At 36.8% G+C, this 23,616-nt stretch overlaps 2 protein-coding genes across 4 annotated transcripts; one reads left to right on the top strand and one right to left on the bottom strand.

Moving 5' to 3' along the window:
* The first annotated feature begins 122 nt into the window (after positions 1–122).
* LOC109167553 (probable metal-nicotianamine transporter YSL7) lies at positions 123–21,076 on the top strand. 2 transcript variants are annotated; one of them, XM_019316581.1, is made up of 8 exons: positions 123–751; positions 2,209–2,372; positions 2,457–2,554; positions 2,640–2,774; positions 2,861–3,050; positions 3,123–4,261; positions 10,119–10,125; positions 21,066–21,076. In XM_019316581.1, exons 1-6 carry the CDS (start codon positions 352–354, stop codon positions 4,218–4,220), a joined length of 2,085 nt encoding a protein of 694 aa, XP_019172126.1. In that variant the 5' UTR covers positions 123–351; the 3' UTR covers positions 4,221–4,261; positions 10,119–10,125; positions 21,066–21,076. The 2 variants fall into 2 exon arrangements, with proteins under 2 accessions (XP_019172126.1, XP_019172125.1); XM_019316580.1 differs by lacking the exons at positions 10,119–10,125; positions 21,066–21,076 and having other exon boundaries at positions 3,123–4,487.
* On the bottom strand, positions 6,041–15,912 carry LOC109167549. Of its 2 annotated transcripts, none has more exons than XM_019316572.1 (13): positions 13,493–15,912; positions 13,297–13,409; positions 12,015–12,114; positions 11,768–11,909; positions 10,860–10,923; positions 10,011–10,749; positions 8,989–9,318; positions 7,433–8,032; positions 7,095–7,167; positions 6,935–7,020; positions 6,633–6,752; positions 6,460–6,521; positions 6,041–6,192 (listed from the first exon to the last, which is right to left on the bottom strand). In XM_019316572.1, exons 1-13 carry the CDS (start codon positions 15,800–15,802, stop codon positions 6,126–6,128), a joined length of 4,806 nt encoding a protein of 1,601 aa, XP_019172117.1. In that variant the 5' UTR covers positions 15,803–15,912; the 3' UTR covers positions 6,041–6,125. The 2 variants fall into 2 exon arrangements, with proteins under 2 accessions (XP_019172117.1, XP_019172118.1); XM_019316573.1 differs by having other exon boundaries at positions 6,041–6,186.
* Positions 21,077–23,616: the final 2,540 nt, after the last annotated feature.

The following is a 23,616-nucleotide window of genomic DNA, read 5'->3' as shown; positions in this document are numbered from 1 at the left end:
CATTTCTCTTCAAATATTTCTCAGCGAACCAAACGGGTTGTATAATTGAAGAAAACATATACTCCGTAATTTTTATTTTTTTTTCTAGAAGTAATAATCCTACTTGCCAGTTTAATCGCACTTGTCTTTATTTGGTGAGTTGATGACTAGAATCCGGCAATCATAATCCAGTTTTTACTGTGGCTAGATTCCATGAATCTGTTTAAAGATCCTCCAAGCAACCCGCGGTGGTGATAACGACACCCACTTTCCCACTGCACGCTCTCATCATTATCCTTATCCACACTTTTGTCCAACTCCATCAAATTAAAAAACTCCAAAATACACCCACAGATTCAAGAAACGCCATCCATGGATCGCCCCAGCAGAGAATCGAGGCGGGGTGAGCCCGAAAGTGGCGAGGATTTGGGCATTGATTCCAAGAAAAATGAGGATTCGTCGGAGTCGGAGTGTGTGGAGAGGATTTTCGAGTCCAAAGAGGTGCCTTCGTGGCGGAATCAGCTGACTTTTAGGGCTTTCTGCGTCAGCTTCGTCTTGGGCGTTCTCTTCACTTTCATAGTGATGAAGCTCAACCTCACCACTGGGATTATCCCTTCTCTCAATGTCTCTGCTGGCTTGCTGGGCTTCTTCTTTGTCAAGACTTGGACTAAGTTTCTTGAGAAATCTGGGTTCTTGAAGCACCCCTTTACCAGGCAAGAAAATACTGTGATTCAGACCTGCGTTGTAGCCTCCTCCGGCATAGCCTTTAGCGGTATGGTAATAAAAAATAATTTCTTTTTTTTTTTTAAACTTATTTCTTGAAATTATACCATTATGATATGTGATTCATCATTTACTACTCCTTTGAAAGGCATTGTTTAATTAATTAATATTTAATACAGATCGAGTTTTAAAATTTAATTGAAATGTTCCGTGGCTGAACTTTCAACGTCTGCAACTTGCATGTAGTCATGGAGAAAGGTATAGAGTCCATTAATGTAGGCCACGAGATACTGTGTTTGTTTCACTTTAGGTAGTGGGACCCACGTGTAGCAAGCAAAGCCAACCTTCATTTCCTTCCATGTTCATTCTGGTTAGGAATGGACTTTGTAAAAATTTACAGAATTGCCCTTTAATCCACATGTTCTGACTAGGGTATAAATGAGCCGAGCCACTCGGTCAAAGCTAGGCTCGAGCTCGAGCGGGTTCATTTCACAACTCAGCCAAGCTCGAGTCTACCTATTGTTTTTTTGAGCTCGAGCTCGGCTCGGCTGGTTTACACCCCTAGTTCTGACTGACCTTCAACTTTTCCTTTCTACAAAAATAGTTAGTAGTTAGCTTTTAGTTTGGTAACTAGAAAGTTCTAAGTTCGACTTTCAGTAAGAGCGGTCTATTGGTCTTAGTGGGTTTATCTTGTGTAGTTGTGCACACCCCTGGTTGGGTAGTGGTCGCGGGTTTTCCTTTTCACCGAAAGAAAAAGGACCAAAAAAAAAAAAAAAAGTAGCATCTTATGGTTACTAGTCACTTGTCACCTTCAAAACTTTCCTCTATCCATGCATTTAATCATCTTATACTCTATTTTATTTGTGCAATAGACAACCTTAGTTGCTTTACTTAATTGATAGCGATTTTTGTTCTTTGAACTTTCAAACTCTGAAATAGACAATGCGTGTTATGTATTAGAGGACAAAACATTAAGCATCTAGTCATATGTAGTTCTTTCTGAGATAGGTTTAGTGGCGCGTACACTATGGAAATTGATGCATGCTCTTAGCTCTAGTTTGGTAAAAAGTTTGCGTCTTTGACACTCGGGCGTGTACACTATGGCAAACTTTTGGAATTCATGATTTTTTCAAGTCTTCATGCTTCGTCATTATCTACATTATTTATGGTAATGAGTATCTTCGTATTAGTAAATTATTTTGTTGAGAATCATATGATCATTGTAACAAATAAGTAACCACTTTTTGTATTTACTTTTAAGCTAGTTTTTATTAGGACAACCTACATACCATCTAGGGGACTCGCTATGCCTAGACCACCGATTATGGTGATATGCTAGGCGGCCGGCTGGTGCCTAGCGCCTAGGCAGGATTTTTGCAACACTGAATTTGATAGATGCAAACCTGCCAAATTTTGATTACTGGTCTGGTTTAAGTTAATTTCCATGTATTAGTTTTCCATTCAATACATTAATCGAAAGGCTTGGTGGGCAAATTGGATGAACAGGAGGCTTTGGAAGCTACATGTTTGGCATGAGCGAGTCTGTTGCCAAGCAAATGACTATAGCTAACAATCCCGAGAATATCAAGAACCCGGGGGTGGCATGGATGATTGGATTTCTCTTTGTTGTCAGCTTTCTTGGGCTCTTTTCAGTTGTTCCGCTTCGAAAGGTACATTCGTGACAGTACAGATTGATAGAATTATACATATTTATGCTTTATGCAGTGATCTTACGGTATAATAATTTGTTTCAGGTAATGATAATAGACTTCAAACTCACGTATCCAAGTGGCACTGCAACTGCTCATCTAATCAACAGTTTCCATACCCCACAGGGAGCTAAGCTCGCAAAGTGAGACTAATACTAATTTCAATATATTATGCCCCCATTACCTTACAATCTTTTCGAGTAATTTAATTCCAATCATTTGTTGCAGGAAACAGGTTAGAACTCTTGGGAAATTTTTTTCTTTCAGTTTCCTCTGGGGTTTCTTCCAGTGGTTTTTCAAGGCAGGAGATGACTGCGGATTTTTAAATTTTCCCACATTTGGTCTTGAAGCGTATAAAAACAGGTATATTATATTTTATATTAGTCCGATTTATAATCGCAACAAAAGCGTATAAAAACAGGTTCTTTGCTCGTTTTTCATTCAAACAGATTTTACTTTGACTTCTCGGCAACTTATGTTGGTGTGGGAATGATTTGTCCACATCTAGTCAATGTATCTGTGCTACTTGGAGCAATCCTTTCGTGGGGGATAATGTGGCCTCTCTTACGGGAAAGAAAGGGCGACTGGTTTCCTGCAAATCTAAGTGATGGTAGCCTAAACGGATTGCAAGGTTACAGGGTAATAATCCTTACCATTTTCTGTTATATTGTGGCAAATATTTGTAGCCTTTTTTAATTGCATTCTATACAGGTGTTCATAGCAATTGCTTTGATTCTCGGGGATGGTCTTTACAATTTCTGCAAAGTCTTTAGCCGCACCTTATATGGCTTATATAGCCAATTAAGAAATAAATCGGTCTTGCCAGTTGCCGGGCGCCCTTCTCCTGGGGAAACTTCGGTGTCTTTTGATGATGAACGTAGAACCCAGCTTTTCCTCAAGGACCAAATCCCTACGTGGTTTGCGGTTGTGGGCTATGTAGTGATTGCCATAATCTCCATTATAACGATCCCGCACATCTTCCATCAACTCAAGTGGTACCACGTTTTGGTGATGTATATCTTTGCACCATTACTAGCCTTCTGCAATGCTTACGGGGCTGGCCTCACTGACTGGTCACTCGCGTCAACTTATGGAAAGCTCGCGATTTTCATAATCGGGGCATGGGCGGGGGCGTCTCACGGCGGGGTTCTTGCGGGGCTAGCTGCGTGTGGTGTGATGATGAACATTGTCTCCACCGCCTCGGACCTCACACAGGACTTCAAAACGGGGTACATGACTCTGGCTTCTCCTCGGTCCATGTTCGTTAGCCAGATTATTGGGACTGCCATGGGGTGCGTGATCTCCCCGCTCGTGTTTTGGATCTTCTACAACGCTTTCCCTAATTTGGGTAAAACTGGGTCGGAGTACCCCGCCCCAAACGCTGCTGTCTTTCGTAACATGGCCATCCTCGGGGTCGAAGGCTTCTCAGCTCTGCCAAAGAATTGCCTTACACTATGCTATATATTCTTCGTTGGAGCTATTGTTATAAACGGTGTGAGGGATGGCGTGGGGAAGAAGTGGGCGCGGTTCATTCCCCTTCCAATGGCAATGGCTATACCGTTTTACATTGGTAGCTACTTCGCGATTGATATGTTTGTTGGGACGGTGATATTGTTCGTGTGGCAGAAGATAAACCGGGCAAAAGCCGACGCCTTTGGACCGGCTGTGGCTTCTGGACTAATATGTGGAGATGGGATATGGACCTTGCCTGATTCAATACTTGCATTGGCTGGGGTGAAGCCACCTATTTGCATGAAGTTTCTGTCCAGGAAAGATAACACAAGGGTTGATACTTTCTTACATCCTTAAATCATGTCTGATCATATATGATTCATATTTCCCTCTCAAATGTTAGTTTGATGTATATATATAGTGATATGTGGCTGTACAAGAAGTCTGTACCTGGTGGGTTTAAGATCATCAGCTCAAAGGGTTACATAGTGGGATTGTTTGTCTTTATAGATGTTCATAGTGGTTTGTGAATATCACACATACCTTAGAGGTTTGTGATGTATGTGAGTTTTAAATGAAAAATATTAAGTTACAATGTCAGTAAAGAAATAATATGAATCAAAATAGAGTTAATTTCAAGAATGCTCATTGACTTTTGATATTTATCAATTTTTATTTTTGATTTTTAATTTGATCGTAATTGGTTCTTTGAGTATGATTTTGTTTCAAATTTAATCATCTAGTTAAAAATATAATATTTGTCTAATAGACATTAAATTTAAGGGTAAGAATGAAAAAAAATATATTAATTAGCAAAATTACCTCTTTAGATTACATATTTAAGGGTATTAAAACAAATGATATAATCGACACAAATTTGGGACAATCACTACTCTTAAATTTGGTCAAATCTAGAACACTACTCTAGTCAAAGAAGGACCAACCACTTACTAAAAGATAAAACTTGGTAAAATCCAATAGTGAAAGGACTATTGTTGGAAGAGCAAATTTCATTTTTAGGCATTGATTATTGTAGCATTATCACATTTAATCTTATTCTTTTAATTTTGTCATATTACATCTCTAACTTTGAACAATGTTCACTTTTAATCCTTGACTATTTGGCATTGCCACATTTAGTCATATTCTATTAATTTTGCCATATTGCATCCATAACTTTGAGCAACTTTCATTTTTAGTCCTTGACTATTGTGACATTGCCACATTTAGTCCTATTCTTTTAATTTAATTTTGTCATATTACATCCATGACTTTCATTTGATTGTCACCATTAATCTTCCGTTAAAAATTTTGTTAACTTAAGATATCACTATGTTGCAATATCGTAACTTATATCACTATGTTGCAATATCACAACTCATATAACAAAGGAAAATAAATCCTTACACATATCGTAATTCATATTTCTATGAGTTACGATATTACATCCTTTGATATTTACGATATTTCTAATACGTTCGAAATATGAGTTACGATATGTGTAAGAATTTTTTACAGAAGATTAATGGTGACAATCAAATGAAAGTCATGGATGTAATATGACAAAATTAAAATAATATGTGACAATGTCATAATAGTCAAGGACTAAAAGTGGAAGTTATTCAAAGTCATGGATGTAATATGACAAAATTAAAAGAATATGACTAAATGTGGCAAAACCACAATAGTCAAGGACTAAAAGTGAAAGTTGTTCAAAGTTAGGGAACAAAATTAAAAGAATAGAACTAAATTTGACAATGACACAATAGTCGATAACTAAAAGTGAAATTTGCTCATTGTTAAAATCAATTCTTCAAAATTCAAATTAATGTTACACGACTTTCATAAGTCATACCATTTGTTTTAGCATGTTTTGAGCTGTGCAAAGGAGCGGTTAATTGAATTAGATTGAAGTAGATCACTAGAGTTGCACATTATTTGCACATGTTCACGAGTCAACTTTAGTTTAGTTTAGTTTAGTTTTTGGGGGAAATCATATCATATGGGGGGTTTGGGTCCAGAGATTTTTTGAAAGAAATGGCAAAAGAGAAGAGTTTATGATATCAACACTATTGCACTTGAAGAGTTGCAAAGGAAAGTTACTATCAAATGTACCAAGTTACTTACAAGATGCCCCCACTACATTCATTATCTAAAGCATGATCGATAGTACATTATCTGGAGCAGATGGTTCACGGTTGGTTGCCTGTAACTTGGTTGAGAAGCACCAGCACACGATGCTTTGGCGAGAGAGGAGCTCAATCATGACTCATGAGGAGGTGTAGAATCCACATCTGATTGCTGAACCTCATCCTTGCAATTCCTGAAACTATCTTTCTCGTTAATTCTTGTATGCCAATATCAAATGGAAGAAGCTTCAACAACAAAGTACTGAAATAAAATAAAAGCATCGTTCTATATGTCGTCTTGTATAGGTGGAAAGGAAGTGCATTCAGTATTTTGTTTTATTAATCAACAACTTCAATTTTCCTTTTCATCAAGGCACAGAATTGTGTGAAGGTTTCAAGTAATAATAAAGAATGGTGAATATTGAAAGAGAGCAAATAATGAGAGCAAAAGGTGTCTGTATGCTCACATTTCTAGACTCTCCAGTTCAGCCACAGCATTTTCGATTGCATGTATAGTCATCTTCCTCACCTAACAAAGGATGCAATAGGGAATATATATAAATAAATTATAAAATTAAACAGTAGATTCAAGTGCATGCTACTATTTTTCTTTTGATTGCAAATGATGAGAAGAGCTCACCTCCAATTTGTCTTCCTTAGCTATGTGCTTTTGGGGAAGAAGACGAGACTCCTCAGTCAAGCGAATGCATTCACCCACATTTTCAGGTGAAACAAAATCTAGTGCAACCTTTATACAGGACTGCCAAACATAAGAATAGGACAGTTGAGACACAATTTTGAGAATACCAGATACAATGCAAAATGGGAAATAATGTGTGCACCCACAGTGCATCCTCAGTGCATCTCATACTACTAAAGCCAAGTTAGATACTCCATTGGACCAAATCATTAGCATTGCAAAAGCAGTATTTTAAAGCCTACCTTAATATTCCTGACTTGGTGAGGACATCCAGCAGGAATGAGAACTGCCTCTCCAACTTTCTGGACAAATCTCCAAGGTTCAACACCTACAAGTAGACAACCAAAAATAAGATCTTTAGAGTAAAAAATCTATTTAATATTCAGTGGATAAAAAACTAACCAAACTCCTCTTTGAGCTTCTTCATATGGTATGAGCTCAAGTAGAAAACTTGATCATGAATTGGGTGAACAACCTACAAGATTAAATTTAAAAAGTTTATGATTATAGTGTCAATTAGTCTGAAACTTCAAACCTGAAGTTCACAAAAATACGAAATCTCACAAACAAGGGAAATCTCCTGCCAAAAAAAAAAAAAAAAAAAACTCATGTGCAACATTCCCAATTTAAGAAAAGATCATATATCCAATATGAAACTGTGAGATTCAAAAGCAAATTACTTTTCCTGAGCATAAAAAAGACTAAATCAAAGGTGTGCTTTGCGTTAAGTTGGTAATTACCTTCTTCACAGGCAAACAATGTGTATGCCTAAATTCCTTATGGTGCTTTCTAAGATATTCCTCAAGCTTGTTAACATCTTGTCGCCGGAAAATATCCCAGACTGCACCTCCATCTGATAAATCTAGCCCATTTGGTTTCTCTTCAGATGAAATATTCTGATCAGAAGATAGCTCGCCCGCCTGCTGCACATTCATGTCAGAAAGAATGACATCATTCACATTTGATTGACATTCCTTTTCATCTTGCACAGATTTGTTATCCGTCAGTAGTTCAGCAGTGTTATCAGCTTTCACTCCTAAGGCATCAGCAGTGTCATCTGCCTCATTTCTAGCATCTGAAGACACAGCATCCTGCACACTGTCCTTTTCAGATACATTCACCATACCACTGCTAACTTCATCAGTTGGCCCGTTCTTGGATGACTCAGACTTGAAGTTATGTGCAGGCAGCTGAGCTGGGTTCTCAACTCCTTGTTCATCTCCACCAACAGTGACCAACTGTTTTAGATCACTAGCATGATATGTTTTCTTCAACTTTCCAATTTTAGAAAGCTGAGACGCCTCTAAACGCACTTCAGTAGTATGCATCAAAACATTTACCTGTAAGATTCAACATAGTTTAAACGTCAAAGAGTGGACCTCTCTACACACACACACACACAAACATGATGAAGAAATGGAGTAATTACATGCACACACAATGCACACACATGGACCTCTCTATTGGCATCATCATTGTTATGGATTCAGGTTATGTAATTACATGCACACACAATGTAATGGTGTGAAGAAGAGGTCACATCTACTCTGCAGAGATTGAATTACATCTATTTGAGAATTGTTCCTTTTTTTTTGAGAGGGGGGGGGGTGGGGGGGGGGGGTGAGTTACGCAATTGGATTTTTAAAGAGTTTAACTGTCTATAGGATCAGTAACAGTGTAATTGGGTTCATCTAGCATACGCAATTGGATTTTAAAAGAGGTTCATCTAAATGTGTCAATTTTTTCTGACAAAAGGGCTGTGCAGATCATGCATGTTGATCGGTAACAGTGTAACACTCATAAAGTATGCTATATCTCTGGGTGAGCATGAGCAAGATAAATAAGCTTCCACACAAATCATTGGCACATCTTTTTATCTACCACTTAATATTTTGTTCAATGGGCATTGCGACTGGTTTACTAGCCATTGTAATTGTTTCGTTGAGTGAATCAGTAACATGCTTCTATTGGGAGATAAACATCCCTTGCTTAAATCAGGCCACTTCAATTCCAAGGAAATACTAGAGCCTCCCTATGTCTCTTATTTCAAACTCCTTTGCTAGGCACTACTACTTCAAGGCTTCCATATCTTTGTCATCATTTCCTATCGCAATCCATTTCAAAGTTTACAACCTATATTACTCTACTTCTTTACTCCATAAAAGGAAACTTCTATGAAAGATATCCTAGATTTCAGGATCAGATTATTGACTTTGATTCATTCCGAAAATCCTGGATTCACATGGGATTTCCTGTTATATATAATAGAATGAAAATGAAAATGAAAATTGCGTACCGCATCTGACATGTCACAATGGAGCTTTGTCACAGAATCTCCACGCCCAAGCTCTTCCGCAAACCCATATGCAATATATGTTTTAGGTCCCAAGTCTGGTTTCAACACTCCCTTTGGTAATTTTGTTGCAACATTAAGAACACCAGAATGAGGATGAGTGTACTCCTTGTATGGCAAGGCTCTAATGAATTCTACATCATGGCGTGGCAACCGCTCCTTGAATAAAGTAGATGGGGGCCAGTCCTTCAGCTTAAGCATTTCAGGCCATTGATTGTTATGTTTCCGACCTTCAGCATACCCCGTAAAAAATTTGTGAATATTAATACCTACCTGCAAGTCCAGAAAGCAAAGTAGCAATGTTACAGTGCTTATGTTTCACCTTAAAGTATTAACTAACTTGTGATGACGCATGCCAGTCCCAAAACACAGCTTTCTTATAGGATGTTAATTAAGATAAGTTAAAGCAAGGTTTATACAGAAACTATAAATGGTCCAGCAATTAAACATTTAAATTTCCCCTGGCAGTAGTATGATGCCTTCCTCTTATTTCCTCAGTTATTACCAACTTTTATACTAGGTATCCAACAGCAGCTATACGAATTAGGTGTTGCATGCCAAACCACAATAGAAATTAAGAAATAAATGCAAGCACAATTAACTACTTTGCAACTATGGATCAAGACTACAATCATTATACAACATTCTGGAAAATTCCTTAAACCCAAAGATGTAAAATTGAATAAAAAATGATCTTAATAAATACTCTGTAGCACATTACCCCATCCAGCATAGAGAGAGAAAAGCGGGCCCAGAGAGAGTTGTGTGTGGGATGGTGGGGGGTTTAACCAGATAACTAAATGCTTAATTGGAATTCCCCATATGGGTGTCCACTTTGAAGTGTGTTTTGCCAGTGTTTTCACAGAGTATGAGGAAAGACGGTTTAAACCAACAGGACCATGATCATAATTACACAAAAAAGGAACGCCATGGTAATAATATAAAATAGAGAACAAAAAGTGTACCTCACACCAATCAAGGCAATCGATTGCTGTCACTTCCAAATCTGATGTACCTTCCTTGATGCTTATTTTGCGAAAAGCACGCCACATGACCATAGGTTCCCAACTTAGACCAGATGTAGATTCAAGAACATCTCTAACTATCACAGGCTCTCCCATGATCCAATGTCTCTGAAAGTGCTCAAGGTCACCATTCTCGATGTCACTTGCTGATGGGCAATACAAATAGTTATCACTAGAATCTTCTCTTGAAGCAGATTTCCTAATATTTTTAGCACCATGATCAGTGTCAAATCTGAAACAGGGACACTGCTCCTTAGGAACTTGAGTCTCATTGGAAAAGGCATTGATTTCAACTAAGTTTTCTACTCTCTTCATTGTATCAGAAGCCCAGTTTTCAGCAAAAAAATGCTTAAGCTCTAGCCTATCATGTCCACAACCTCCCCTTCCGTTTGGTGGACAAGGGATTTCGCCATTTTCCCTTGCTTTCCACTTTGGAAGCTTGCTGGCCTGATCCTCAGCTGCTGAATCATTGCATAGCTCTGAAGAACCTCTTACATGCGAGTGTGAGATGTCTCCATGCAAATATGGTTTCTCCCTATCAAGATATTGAACCATGACCTCTTCGTTACCTCCTTGCAAGCAACCTTCTCGAATTTCACGGCAACAGGACAGGCAGAGATCATATGAGCAAATAGGACAGTTTCTATGGAGATCAACGATGGAGGTACTGCAATTGTCGCTGTCAAATAAGATATCATTATATTTGACGTCAATAAAGATATACTCCAGAACAAAGCGAATAAGCTATAACTTAAGGAATGAGCCTATCACTTAAGGAATGAAATATACCAGTAGATACGCTCATCCTCATAATGATGTTCTTGTGATATCTTTAGCTCAGACAATGACACCCCTTCAGAAAAGTCAGCATGTTCAATAAACAATCAAGTACATCATTTTCTACCAAATATGCAAATTTATTTGAAATGAGCAGCATAACAATTACATTCTTTATTTTGAAAACCTTTCCAAGCCCCACGAAATTGGAAAATTTTAATTCAACTCTCCTAATACCCAAATTGCAATTGCAAAACTGAAGCCCTTAACATAACTGGACATCTAAAGACTAAAATAGTAACATAGTTAGAAAACACCAAAAAATAAAATAATATAAAATAAAGAAAAGCATTTTTAACTAAGGTAATAAAGTTCTAAAACTAAGATAAATGGCAGCAGTGTCAGGAAAGTAATATCAAGGTTGCTTAGAGTACTATGTCCCATACACAGCACTTTCTTTGCCTCTGATACTACGTCACTGAATGAGTCCTTTTGAAAGGCCATAGCCTATTTTTTCCATGTCCCATAAGAACTGGCCTCCTTTCTGTTTTGAGATGCCATAAAAGACCACGCACACTAATAGCTAATGCCCTTTATCTACAATTAGTTACAGCTTAAATTGAAATGGTGCCCAAGAAGTATTAATTCCAAATTGAAGCCATGCCCTAAAAAACAGCGTCTACACAAAGGGAACTGTGTAAAGGAAGGATTAACTTCTACACCAGAAATCTTTATACCACTTATGACACTGTAGAAATTTAGAATAATAAGAAAGATATACTGGTCAGCTAGCTATAAGCCAATTGTCCTGGCATAACCCATCAGAACATAAGACTGGCACAAGCAAAGGCATTGCTTCATAAATGAGAACTTTTGTAGCATGTGAATGAGTAGGGATATAGGATCACATGGATTAATACCTTGAATCTTGGCCTCTATCTCCTTTTCAGCCATTTGATCATGATCAAACTTTCTTATAAACGGATAGAGTACATTTACAAGATACTTAAGACGGCTTCTTTTTTCATTGTTATCTTTTGGTACTCCTACATATTCGCAACCCTGTAATAAACCGTGAAACGGACAATGAAATGTCAAATGTGCATATTGAGAAAGAAAAATTTTATGCAGCAAAAAATGCTAAAATGTGTGTGCTGGAAAAAGAACCTTATATGTAGTAGGTCGACGTAAACAATCCTTGCAATTGCAGTTTCCACGACAAAATGGGCAATTTTCTGCTATCGATTCCTCTGTCAGTTGAGGATACCTATATTGAGCATTAAGAAAAAATAATTTTGGACATAGAACAGGAAATAGGTTTTAGTGCTTGATGAGCATGCATTTTAGCTATGACAAAATCATAGTTTCAGACCAAAGTAATATTTGTTTCCTCCGTAAAGTTATGCAAGTATTTTGCAAATGTATTTGAACAAAAAGTAATGTGATCAATAACCAATGACCAAAAGTATGATCGAGTTCTTAGGTAATCAATATATTTCTCCTTCCAAAGTATATTTCCAATTGTCAGAAATCACGTAGAGACCAACAATGACAAGAGAAATATTATACTATAAAATATGCATTTCAACATAATTGAATGTATAGGGTTGTAAAAAGGTTATAATATTGATAGATCTTTCTACTTTCATGTGATAGGGATACTAGAAATCCTACAAATCTGTTCCTAAAATGGAAGGAATCTAAAGCAATAAAACAACTGAGTAATAATACTTTATTTCCTAAACTAGAGTTCTTGAGTTTAGACAACTTTCTTAAAACTTATCAGGCTATTGAGTAAATCCAAAACCCATATGCAATAAGGTATGTCATTCCCAGATTCCCTAGGCTATTGGCTATATTCTCAGAGCCTCACCCATCACTGCTTATACAAATATAATTGAGATGAAGATGTTATACAGTTTCCTTAAAAGAGAGATCACACCCCCACATATAATCCAGTTATAGCACCCTCAGAATTACGCATGCATCATACCAAACCTAAAATAGTGGTGCGCAAAACTACAAACTTACAATAAAACTTTTGATGTCAACTTACACAAAGATGCACAATAAACCTAAGACCACCTCAACAATCCAAAAACATAATAAAGTAAGAAGCAGATCTAACACAGCTGGTCAGAAGCATACAGGCCTATAATGGCCACCCTCATTTTTCCCATAAATGGCAAGCATTTGGCAGGAATTGAGAGACTCCTAAAGACCCCTACCAGTTTGGCCATGCCCTTCATTAGCATTGGCCAATTCTCGTTTCAACACTGTATATTCATACTATTTAGGAATCTCTACTGTACCATAAATCCTACAATATATTCCATAATCTTCTAGAAGTTCAATAAAGTAAGGACTAAAACTTAATGGGCAAAGATCCAATTAGTAGGATTAAGGTAGATAAACTTTTGGAAGTTGGGCATTAATAAAACTTCATTACCATGTTGTAATACAGGGAATACAATAGCGTTTGAGGCATTTATTGCGACAACGAACAACTTTTCTATCACTCTTCATGCACTGATGGCACATCTGGCAATTGTCATACGGATCCTGTGTATTAAATCATATCAAGATGTGTAAATAAGAAATAGAAAAGTAGAGAACCATAAAGAGGGTCAGATAAATGGACTTACATCATTACTGAAGTGCTTCCTCCTCAGATCGACTTTTGATTTTACTCCACCAAGCTTTTCTTTCTTAAGATTACCTTTACCTGTTGACTCATTAAGAAAACCACATTCCTTATGGCCTTCGCTCATTGAAGTTGATGACTTGCTGTCATTCCTCCTTTTCTGGAACAAGTCTATCCTACCATCTTCTTTCATCCTTTTCTCAGGTCTAAAGCTAGAGCCTGAATCTTCTTCATTGTTATAATTTGCTACATTTCCACTCTGTGCCTTTTCTACCTTGATAGGTTTATTCTTTTGCAACTTCTTATTTTTGCTGTTCACCATATATCCAGCTCCGACACTCTTTCCAGGAGATTTAACTGAACTAGCACCACCTTTCTTCCCTGAGTCATCAAGAAAATCAGCATTCTCACCATTCTGTGCCATTTCCTTTACCCCCTCTAACCGTGGCCTCTTCCTGCCAGCTGCACCATTTCCTTGACCCTCCTCATCCTCTGAGTAATTACAATCATCTTTCCATCCCTCTCCATCTTCAATTTTTATCTTATCCTGTAATTTCTGATTTCTTTTCAATAAAGTATCCTTTGGGACACCCTTTACACAATGTCTAACAATTTTAGCAGAAAACTGTTTGTCTGAATCAGAATTTGCATCAGAGCCACCTTCTTTCTCCAGTTTCTCCAGTTTTCTTTTTGCAAAGTCATCCTTCTTTCCCTGTGAATTGTATTTACTACTTCCAATTCCATTTTTAACCACCTTAGCACGCTTCTCATGTAGGGAGAAATTTCCATGCCCATCCCTGTCATCTCCCTTATCCTCTCCTGATTTTATCCTTAGCCCTTTATTCTCTTGCAGTTCCTTATCCTTTGTCTTCAATAGTGACTGACTTCTAGAGCCCGTTTTAGCAGATTTCTCCAAACTAGTGAAGCCCTTCCTTGAATTTTCAAAATTTATTTTTGGTAACTCCTTATCTAGAAACTGTGATTTCTTACTGCCACCTGCATCCCCCATTTTTGCTACACTGTCCTTCCCCTTCTCAGAATCACTTTCATGGGCAAGCCCATAAAGATTCTTCTTCTTTTTCCTTTGATAAATAACATCTTTCTTCTCTTCTTTCACATCTAGTTTCATTTTTACCCCTTCCTTTTCCTGGAACATCTTACCTATTGTTAAAGGCGCAGCTGTGACACCTTTCTTGGCAGATTTTACCAACTCATCACTCTCAGTATCCTCAGAGCTACCAGAGGTGACAGTGTTTTTACCTTCCTTCCCCTTACCCAACCTCAACTCCTTCTTGCCATCCTTGTTGCCTATCCTTGCTGTTTTAACACTCTTCAAATTGCCAGGGTCACTTTCACCAGTGTCCCCATCATCTTCCTTAGTTTCCCCTACCCCTTCCTGTTTCAATTTTTCACCTGTTTTGGAACCCACATTCTCCTCCTCTTCCTCAGAACTAACCCTCTCACACTTAGAACCCTTATTTTCCTCCTCTTCTTCAGAATCAACCCTCTTACTCTCAGAACCCTCATTTTCTTCCAATTCCTCGTTATCACTTTGCTTCCTTTCAATTTTATTTCTTTGGCCTTGCAGTTTATTCTTATGAGTTTCTTTCCTGTTCATGTACAATTTACAAACCTTCTCGTCCTCTGATTCTTCCACTTCATCATCAGCATTTTCTACTCTTTCATCGCCTTCCCCTTTTCTCTCTACACCTACTCCATACCTCTTCGTCCTCTGCCCTTTTGTGGTCATCGGGATTTTATCAAAGTTTGCTTCCTTATTTTCCACCTCTTCCCCGTCACTCTCGATTTTCTTCTTGTTCCTCACCGGTTTTCCCGTCTCTCCCTCTACATTCCCCTTTATTCTCCGCTTCTTCGTCGGTATCCCATCATCAGACGCCGTCGCCGGCGACTCCTCCTCGGCTCGCTTCCCTCTCTCCCTCTTGACCGACAGAACCGACCTCCGAACCTTACTAACAGCAAAGCCATCCCCTTGACGACTTCCAGAGCCGATTTTGGAAGCCCTAGGAGCGGTTGCGGTTGGAGGAGAGCGAACAGTGTTGTCCCTCTTCTCCAGGTTTAAGCGGCGGATGTAAGGCTGGAGAAAATGCTTCTGGCATAGGTTTTTGCCGGTTATCCTAAAGCCTGAGCAGCGCCATTCCTTGCCGTCCGTCCTCTTGCAGCGAAGGTCGTCCGGAACCTCCAACTTCAACTCTTTGATTATGTCATCACTGTCCCACGGCGCCACCTTGCCGCCTCTAGGGGTTTTGTCTCTCCCACCGGCGGAGCTTCCGCCAGTGTTTCCTCGCCCCATTCTGGCACGCGTCCGATCACAACGGCGGAGTGTCTCTCTCTCTCGGCTCAGAAAGTGCAGCACGTTTAGAGAGCAAATAGAAGAACGAACAGAGAGCACAGTGCGGTGTGCATCTTTCTATGCCTGTGGGCGGGGGATTATATATGCGCTGGAATGCAGAGACGCAGATTGCTTTCTTCTTAGGCCCCACTCATATAATAATACGGACTAATAATAATAATAATAATACTTACTTTTATTTTTGGTCCTAGATTTATAGGTGTTGTGAGCCCCCACTATGCACATTATGTGCACGAATCTATATTCATAATTTATATATTATAGATCTATAATTTCTATATGTCTCTGAAATAGCTCTAGATTTAGTGGTCTTATGATTAGTCTCACAAATCTGGTATCACCTATTTTTTTATAATTATAATAATAATAAAATTAATATTTTTAAAAAAAAAAGGTGAAAACGTTTTTTAATCCATAAAGGCCATGTTTGGATGCATTGCATTTTTTAAAAGGATAGCAATATGCGGGGCGTGTCATCCAACAGACCAACATTCCTAGTTCCTACCCATTATATTTTGCATAAGCTTGTTAAAACATTCAGCCCCTACTTATTAATTAGAGAATTTCTCAACTTCTTAAAAGACTTTTAAACAAAATGAAATTCTAAAATATATTACTTATGTATCTTGCTATTTTGAAAATTGAATTTGTTTTATTCTTTAAACTTTTTTAATAAACAAATAAACATAATTTCATGTATAATCACCTAAATTATATCTACAAATTTTGACAAATCACGCTTATTTATTTACCCTACATCTACCACGGTATTTCACCTACCTATTTATCTATACGTGGGGTACATTTTATTTCTTCCCCATTCATTTTTTATATTTATCTATATGTGGAGTACAGTCTGTCCCTCACCATTAATTTTTTATATTTATCTATATGTGGAGTACAGTTTGTCTCATCCACATTAAATTTTTTCTAAAAAAGTAGTACTAGTTTTATGTATTTTTCCAACTTGCCCATTAATTTTTTATATTTATCTATATGTGGAGTACAGTCTGTCCCTCGCCATTAATTTTTTATATTTATCTATATGTGGAGTACAGTTTGTCTCCTCCCCATTAATTTTTTTCTAAAAAAGTAGTACTAGTTTTATATATTTTTCCAACTTGCCCCATCGGCCCTCCCCCACCCCCTTCCACTCATTTTTATTAACTAGTATTAGTATTATGAATTAAAAAAAAAAAAAAAAAAAAAAAAAAAAAAAAACTACATCTCCAAATCTTTTTGATTTTTTTTAATATAACTCGTAATTCTAATAATATTTTATAAAATTTACGAATTTTAATTTGTAAATTTTATTTATATCTTATTAACTGTATAATTGTGATTACGAATTGTGTATTTAATAAATTTATAATGTGTATTAGTTTATGATTGATATATTTATAATGTAGGTTAATTTATGATGTATAAATGTATAATGTATAATGTATCATGTATGGTACTAAGTTTTTATATTCATTAATTGATATGAAATATGTTAAATGATTATTTAGTGTTGTATGTTATTTTGAATTATGCAATCTTACAATAATTTTATAATAATATGAGAAAACAACATAAATGAGTAATATCTCGTAATTTGTCATGAGTATTGTATTTCAAATTACGCAATATTATAATGATTACATAATATGATAAAACGACATAAATAAGTAACGTCTCATAATGAACAGATACTACAATGTAATAGAGCTAGTAACATTCAAAAAAAAAAAAAAAAAAAAAAAAAGTAACGTCTCATAAATTGTCATGAGTAATGTATTATGATTTCATAATATAATATGGTAAAAATAGACATAATTTCAACTATAATAATCTTGAGTATTTATTTCAAATTACGCAATATTATAATGATTACATAATATGATAAAATGACATAAATGTGTAACGTCTCATAAATTTTCATGAATAATGTATTATGATTTCATAATATGATAAAAATAGACATAATTTCTAAAAACATAATAAGTGTGAATGAAGGTTATACCCTTTATTTATGTCCATTTTTTCGTTAAGTTTTTTAATACATTATGCTATAAAAGTTGTACTTTACAATATTTTGGACAAACATACCCCTACCGACTACCGTTATAACTTCCATTATCTTTTCCACAATTGTTACTTTGCGCGTGCATCCACCATATATTTTCTTATATTTTTCAATAATAATAATAATATATACACATTATATATTGGAGTTATATGTTAGTTATTTTCTAAAATATAAATATCAAATTTATAAAAATATTTTACATTATTATTATTATTATTATTATTATTATTATTATTATTATTTAGAGTAATTTAAATATTTAAAATCTAAATAAATTTAAAATTTTAATATAAAGTACTAATATTGGACACCTATTTTTTACACATCGCGCATAAAAAATACTAGTATTATTTCAACTATAATAATCACATTATTTATATCTACATACTTCAACATATTTTATTTGTCCATTTGCCCCCACACAATCACACTTACCACCTACCTACTTTAATTGGCAATGGTAAGAGATGACTACTTTCACCACCCGACCCATCCTTATTATATTTCTGCCCACTCTCGGCGTCCTTGACCCCACAAATTATTTTGTGGATCAAGGTCAACCATGCATATTGTAAATTATGGTTCAAATTATATAAATATACTTAATATATTATGTACTTTTAAATGTTCCTTAAAAAGTTTTAACAAAAGACTAACAGTGTAATATTGGAATGACTCTATTACATTGTAGTATATGTTCAAACATACTTTCTCAACCTAATGAAGCACACGAAATCAATAACGTCTCCACTAAGGATCAATCCCATGACCTCCCACATAGGAGAGGTCACTGCATGTCATCTGAGCACAAGATGCTTGGCAAATTAGTATTTATCTAGTACTCAAAAAATTAGTATTTATCTTATTATTAATTAATTAATTAATTGTGTGCATGTGTTTTTTTAAGCAACCAATAACGGCATATATTAGAGAAAACCGAAAATAGAGTCAGGTGATAGAATCCCAATACATAGCAGTAGTCTGAGCAAAAACCGAAGAAGCGAGCAAATGAGCTATTAAATTAGCTGATCTAAGGACAAATTTAATTGAGCAACTAGTGAAAGAAGACATATATGATTTGCAACTATCAATAGCATAGCCGGCGTAAGAACAAATAGGACCGGCTATCTAGGCCAAGTAATGTTGTAGGGTCAAACATTCTGTGTGAAGCTCTATCATGTGTTCTCTGCGATCCCTTAGCCATGATAATGCCTCCTTGCATGCTAGGGCCTCGGCCATCAATGGGGAGAAGTAATCGTGAAGTCCGTTGTTGAAGGCTGCAAAAAAACCTCCATCGTCGCCGAAGAGCATGGCACCAACCGTGGCGCGGTTTGTCGAAGGCTGATATCCGGCATCGAACAAGTACCTTCGCAAAGGGGCGGCAGCGTGAGATAGGGATGGCAATGGGTCGAGTGTGGGCCGGGGAGGGCTACATCCATCACCCGACCCACCTTATATTTTCTCCACCCACCCCCACCCCCAACCCGCATCGAATGGACTTTTTCAAAACCCACTCCCCACCCCCACCGGGTGCGGGTGCCCACTACGGGTACCCACCCACTTATAATCATATTATTTTTTTTTTCAAAAAATAATATTTAAATTACCTACAGATAATAAAATAATAAAATTCATTAGCTATATAAAACATAAAATAATAGAAATATTTAAATATAATAACTAAATTGTTAATTTTTAAAAATAAACTTTAGTAGTTTAGATATAAAAATAGTAAAAATTTACATGAACTTATAAAAACTTTTATAAATAACTACATGGTGGGTCGGGTGGGGTTCTAGGTGGGTTTTGTACATAGAACCTGAATCCAACCCGACCCACCGCGGGTTTACTTTTTTAAGACCCACCCCGACCCACCACCCACCACCACCCAAAAAAAACCCGATCCATGCGGGGTGGATTCGGGTGAATATCCGCGGGGCGGATTGAAATTGTCATCCCTAGCGTGAGACGAAGCAGGCTGTTTCGTAGGGGAATGTCGGCTGTTGTCCGGCTGGGCACAACACCAGGCATGCATGGCGGCGGTGCGCGGATGCGACCAGTCTCCTCGCTGTCGGCAAGAAGAATTCCCACACTGCCCCATTTCGTGCTTTCCAAATAAAATAAAGGAGAGCAGCTGTGAACATCATTTGATTAGTGTCTAGAACATTCAAAACTTCTTCAAACCAAGAGTGAAGATATTTGTCATAAAATTGGGGATTGGAAGGTTGGATTCACGCCATATGGAGCTAGCAAAATCACACAAGACCAAATAATGCATAGTGTCTTCATGATTGATCCCACACATGACACATGTAGGATCAACCTTCACCCTCTTTATAAGCAATTTGTTAGTGGTATGGAGAATATCACTCAAAGCTCTCCAAAGAAAGGTCTTCCATTTTGGTGGAATTTTTACAGATTTTTTTCCTTTGACTAGAATGCGTATTTTCCGTTGATAACTAAACACTAAAAAAAAAGACTTACGAAAGTCTTTTTTTACCACAACCTGCTCTCCAGTCCCCTTTTAGTCCTAAACATGAACACCGCATGTGTACATCTACAAATGAATTAGCATATCAATTGATTACTATAACTAAGTTGCTAGAGAACGAGCACATTTGCCCAATTTATAAAAATCCTAAACAATGATATATAAAATCTATAAAGTTACAACACCGCATGCGTACATCTGCACATTAGTTATTAATTTGAGCAATTATTTGTTCGAATTCAAACAATGATAACATCAACAAACATAAACGACCCCAAACCATTTCTTCAATTGCACTATATAAATTTGACGATATAATTTAAATAATTGTATATCAATCCAAATATTATAACAAATCCATTATGTGCATCACACGAGTGAAAATACTAGTTGGAAAAAAAAATTAAATGGCTTGGGATGTGGGCAGGATTTGGGTCGAATTTTGTATTGTTTGACCCAACATGACCATACCCGTATTTTAACTGGACTAACCAAATTCAACTTAAATAATAATTAGACAGATGGTGGGCCACCCACCAATTTGACACTACTCAAAGGGGTAGAGAGCTAACTGAGTGTGATATAATAATTTGAAAAATGTCTTATGAGTAAAAATCTCAAAAGATAAATGCAAAAATGAGTTGTTTTTCCTTTGACTGAAATGCGTAGTTTCCATTGATAGCTAAACACTGAAAAAAAAAATGACTTACAAAAGTTTTTTTTTTTTTTTTGAGTTTTCAAATGCACCCTAAATTAAAATTCAAAATCCTAATCTAATTTAAGTTTTTTTTTTTTTTTTTTTGTTTAAAATAAAATTGAAGTTAACACTCAATCTTACTCAATACAAGTCAAGAACCCACTATAATAGGTTGTTTGGTTGGATGTAGTTGCAATTCAATTACAACATAATTTTTTTTGACACCTGAATTACAATGTTTGGTTGAAGGGAATTACACTTTCCTCATTTTGTTCAATTGCAATTCATACCCTCCCCCATATGAATTGCAATTTAATGGGGAAAGGAAATGGAAAAAGGAAGAAACATATTTTTGTACCCTTGATTATTATTAGTATTATTATTATTACACAAGGACATTTTAGTCTTTATACCAATTATTTCTTTCTCATTACAATAATTTCATTCCTTCATAAAACCAATGTAATTTAAATTCATACTTTATTCCCACCAAATTACAATTCATTTCCTCCCTAATTTATTCATTCCAACCAATCACCCTGTAAATATCTATTTCTATTTGATAATTTTTAACTAATGAATTAATTATAATTACTTTTATATGCTATACTAGCATTTTGTACGCGCGATGTGCGAAAATTCATGCCCAATAGTAAAGTATTGATTTAATACCTCCAATGGTCCTCTGAATATTAGCCATATACCAGCTGTGGTCATCCGACTTTTAAACGACCACAAGACGTCCTCCAAGTTTTTAAAAATAACCACCCATAGTCCTCCCATTATGTTTTCTGTCAAATGGCTGTTAAGTGTGATGGCAAACCTGTCATTTCTCCTATATTTCACATAGTCAGGATTCTTACGAGCTGCAATCAACAAAGAGAACCCAACATTTTCCTCTTCTTTCTGCTCAAAATTCTTCTCCCCTAACCACAACCTGCTCTCCAGTCCCCTTCTAGTCCTAAACATGAACACCGCACCGCTGCCCGTCTGATGTCTCGTCGAACAACCACCCATGAACATCCCACATCATGTCCACCAACAATCCATCCAAGAAAATTGTCCGGTTTCCTCGGAAGTTCCACTGCAACCTCTTCACCTGAATCACATCCCTCTTATCAACCTCCCCCCCCCACCCACCCACAGCGCCCAGTTCTTCGATCCCTTCCCTTCTCTCGTGCACCTGATCGCAATATCATGGCCCATCCCTCCCTCGCTGAACCTCCCTGCAGAGAAATACTTGCATCGTGAAATCAACGATTGTTTCGCCACCTTCGCGTCAGAATTGCAGCACATCTTGGCGTTTGATTCCTCGTCTTTTGTCTTCGTGGAACATGGTTATTTCTGAGTTGATCAGTACTATGATAGTATGATGTAAAACCCTTTGACTTGTTCAGGCCCGACAACATACGTAGCATTCGACAAATCCCATATAACTTCACTTCTCGAGCTGCAGGATTCCATGGCTTTTGACCCTTTGATTTTCTCTATTTTCCCTGAATTCTTGAAAGACGAAGACGAACATGGCCCGTCGGAAATACTAATCGAAAACCCCTGGCTTCCCAAGCTACCCCATGTGATCTTAATCAATAATTTCTTCTCTGTCGAGAGTTTTACCTCGTACCGAGAAGAAACAGCGGTCTGGATTGAAGGAACCAAGTCATTAGGAGAAAGATCTGACAGCCCTGAACAGTATGAATCTGCAACTTTGATGGCATGTTCATTGTAACAACGCCCAATACTTCTCATGCATGTTTGATTATCATGAAAACAAAACCCGATTTTCGAATAGTCTAGAGGGAATTGAATTGAAGAAGAACGATAAGAGGAATTAGCTTGAAAGAAGCTATGGAATATGGCTCTATAGTTTTTAATTCTTATCCCTTGCTGTTGTAGCAAGAAAATCACAAGTTTGAAGGTTGAGGAAGGCAAGCCATGATGAGTCAATTCAGGTGCTTTTCTTTTGGGAATAGTTTTTCTTCATCGGAGTCTTGTTGGAGTGTGTAACCATTGCTGCTCTGCTTCGCCAGTGAAAACAGAGATCGTCGCTGCTTCATTGGACTCTCACCGAAACAGCCGACTACGAGAGAAGGGAAGGAAAAGCTGAGGGCGTGAGGAAGGTGTAGGAGGAGATATAGGATAAATGCCAGGTTTGCCCTCACACTTAACGGCCATTTGACAGCAAACATAACGGAGGACCACAAGTGATTATTTTTAAAAACTTGAAGGACGCCTCGTGGTCGTTTAAAAGTCGTATGACCAGAGTTGATATATGGCTAATACTCGGAGGACCATTGAAGATATTAACTCGTAAAACATTTATAAATACAAATAATTAAAAAATTATAATTCAAATTATATATACACAAATAATATATGTATTTTATACACACACATATATGATTTACCATTAATTAGAATTTAATTAAAATATAATCAATCATTAAATTATTTATATAATGATTTTAATAAAATGATAATTAAAGAATAAGAAA

The sequence above is a fragment of the Ipomoea nil genome, unplaced genomic scaffold (assembly GCF_001879475.1).
Source record: "Ipomoea nil cultivar Tokyo-kokei standard unplaced genomic scaffold, Asagao_1.1 scaffold3169, whole genome shotgun sequence".
NCBI classification, from domain to species: Eukaryota; Viridiplantae; Streptophyta; class Magnoliopsida; order Solanales; family Convolvulaceae; genus Ipomoea; species Ipomoea nil.
Note: the sequence above shows the minus strand (reverse complement) of the source record. Positions and strands in the feature narration are given on the sequence as shown.

Excerpts from the sequence above, each read along its gene's own strand:
- LOC109167553 (XM_019316581.1), top strand. The coding sequence starts at position 352 with ATGGATCGCCCCAGCAGAGAATCGAGGCGGGGTGAGCCCGAAAGTGGC. Across the intron at positions 752-2,208 it reads CTCCGGCATAGCCTTTAGCG|GAGGCTTTGGAAGCTACATG; the intron begins GTATGGTAATAA and ends TTGGATGAACAG. Across the intron at positions 3,051-3,122 it reads ACGGATTGCAAGGTTACAGG|GTGTTCATAGCAATTGCTTT; the intron begins GTAATAATCCTT and ends CATTCTATACAG.
- LOC109167549 (XM_019316572.1), bottom strand. The coding sequence starts at position 15,802 with ATGGGGCGAGGAAACACTGGCGGAAGCTCCGCCGGTGGGAGAGACAAA. Across the intron at positions 9,319-10,010 it reads ATTGCCTTGATTGGTGTGAG|GTAGGTATTAATATTCACAA; the intron begins GTACACTTTTTG and ends CTGGACTTGCAG. Across the intron at positions 7,168-7,432 it reads ATTGTTTGCCTGTGAAGAAG|GTTGTTCACCCAATTCATGA; the intron begins GTAATTACCAAC and ends TTAATCTTGTAG.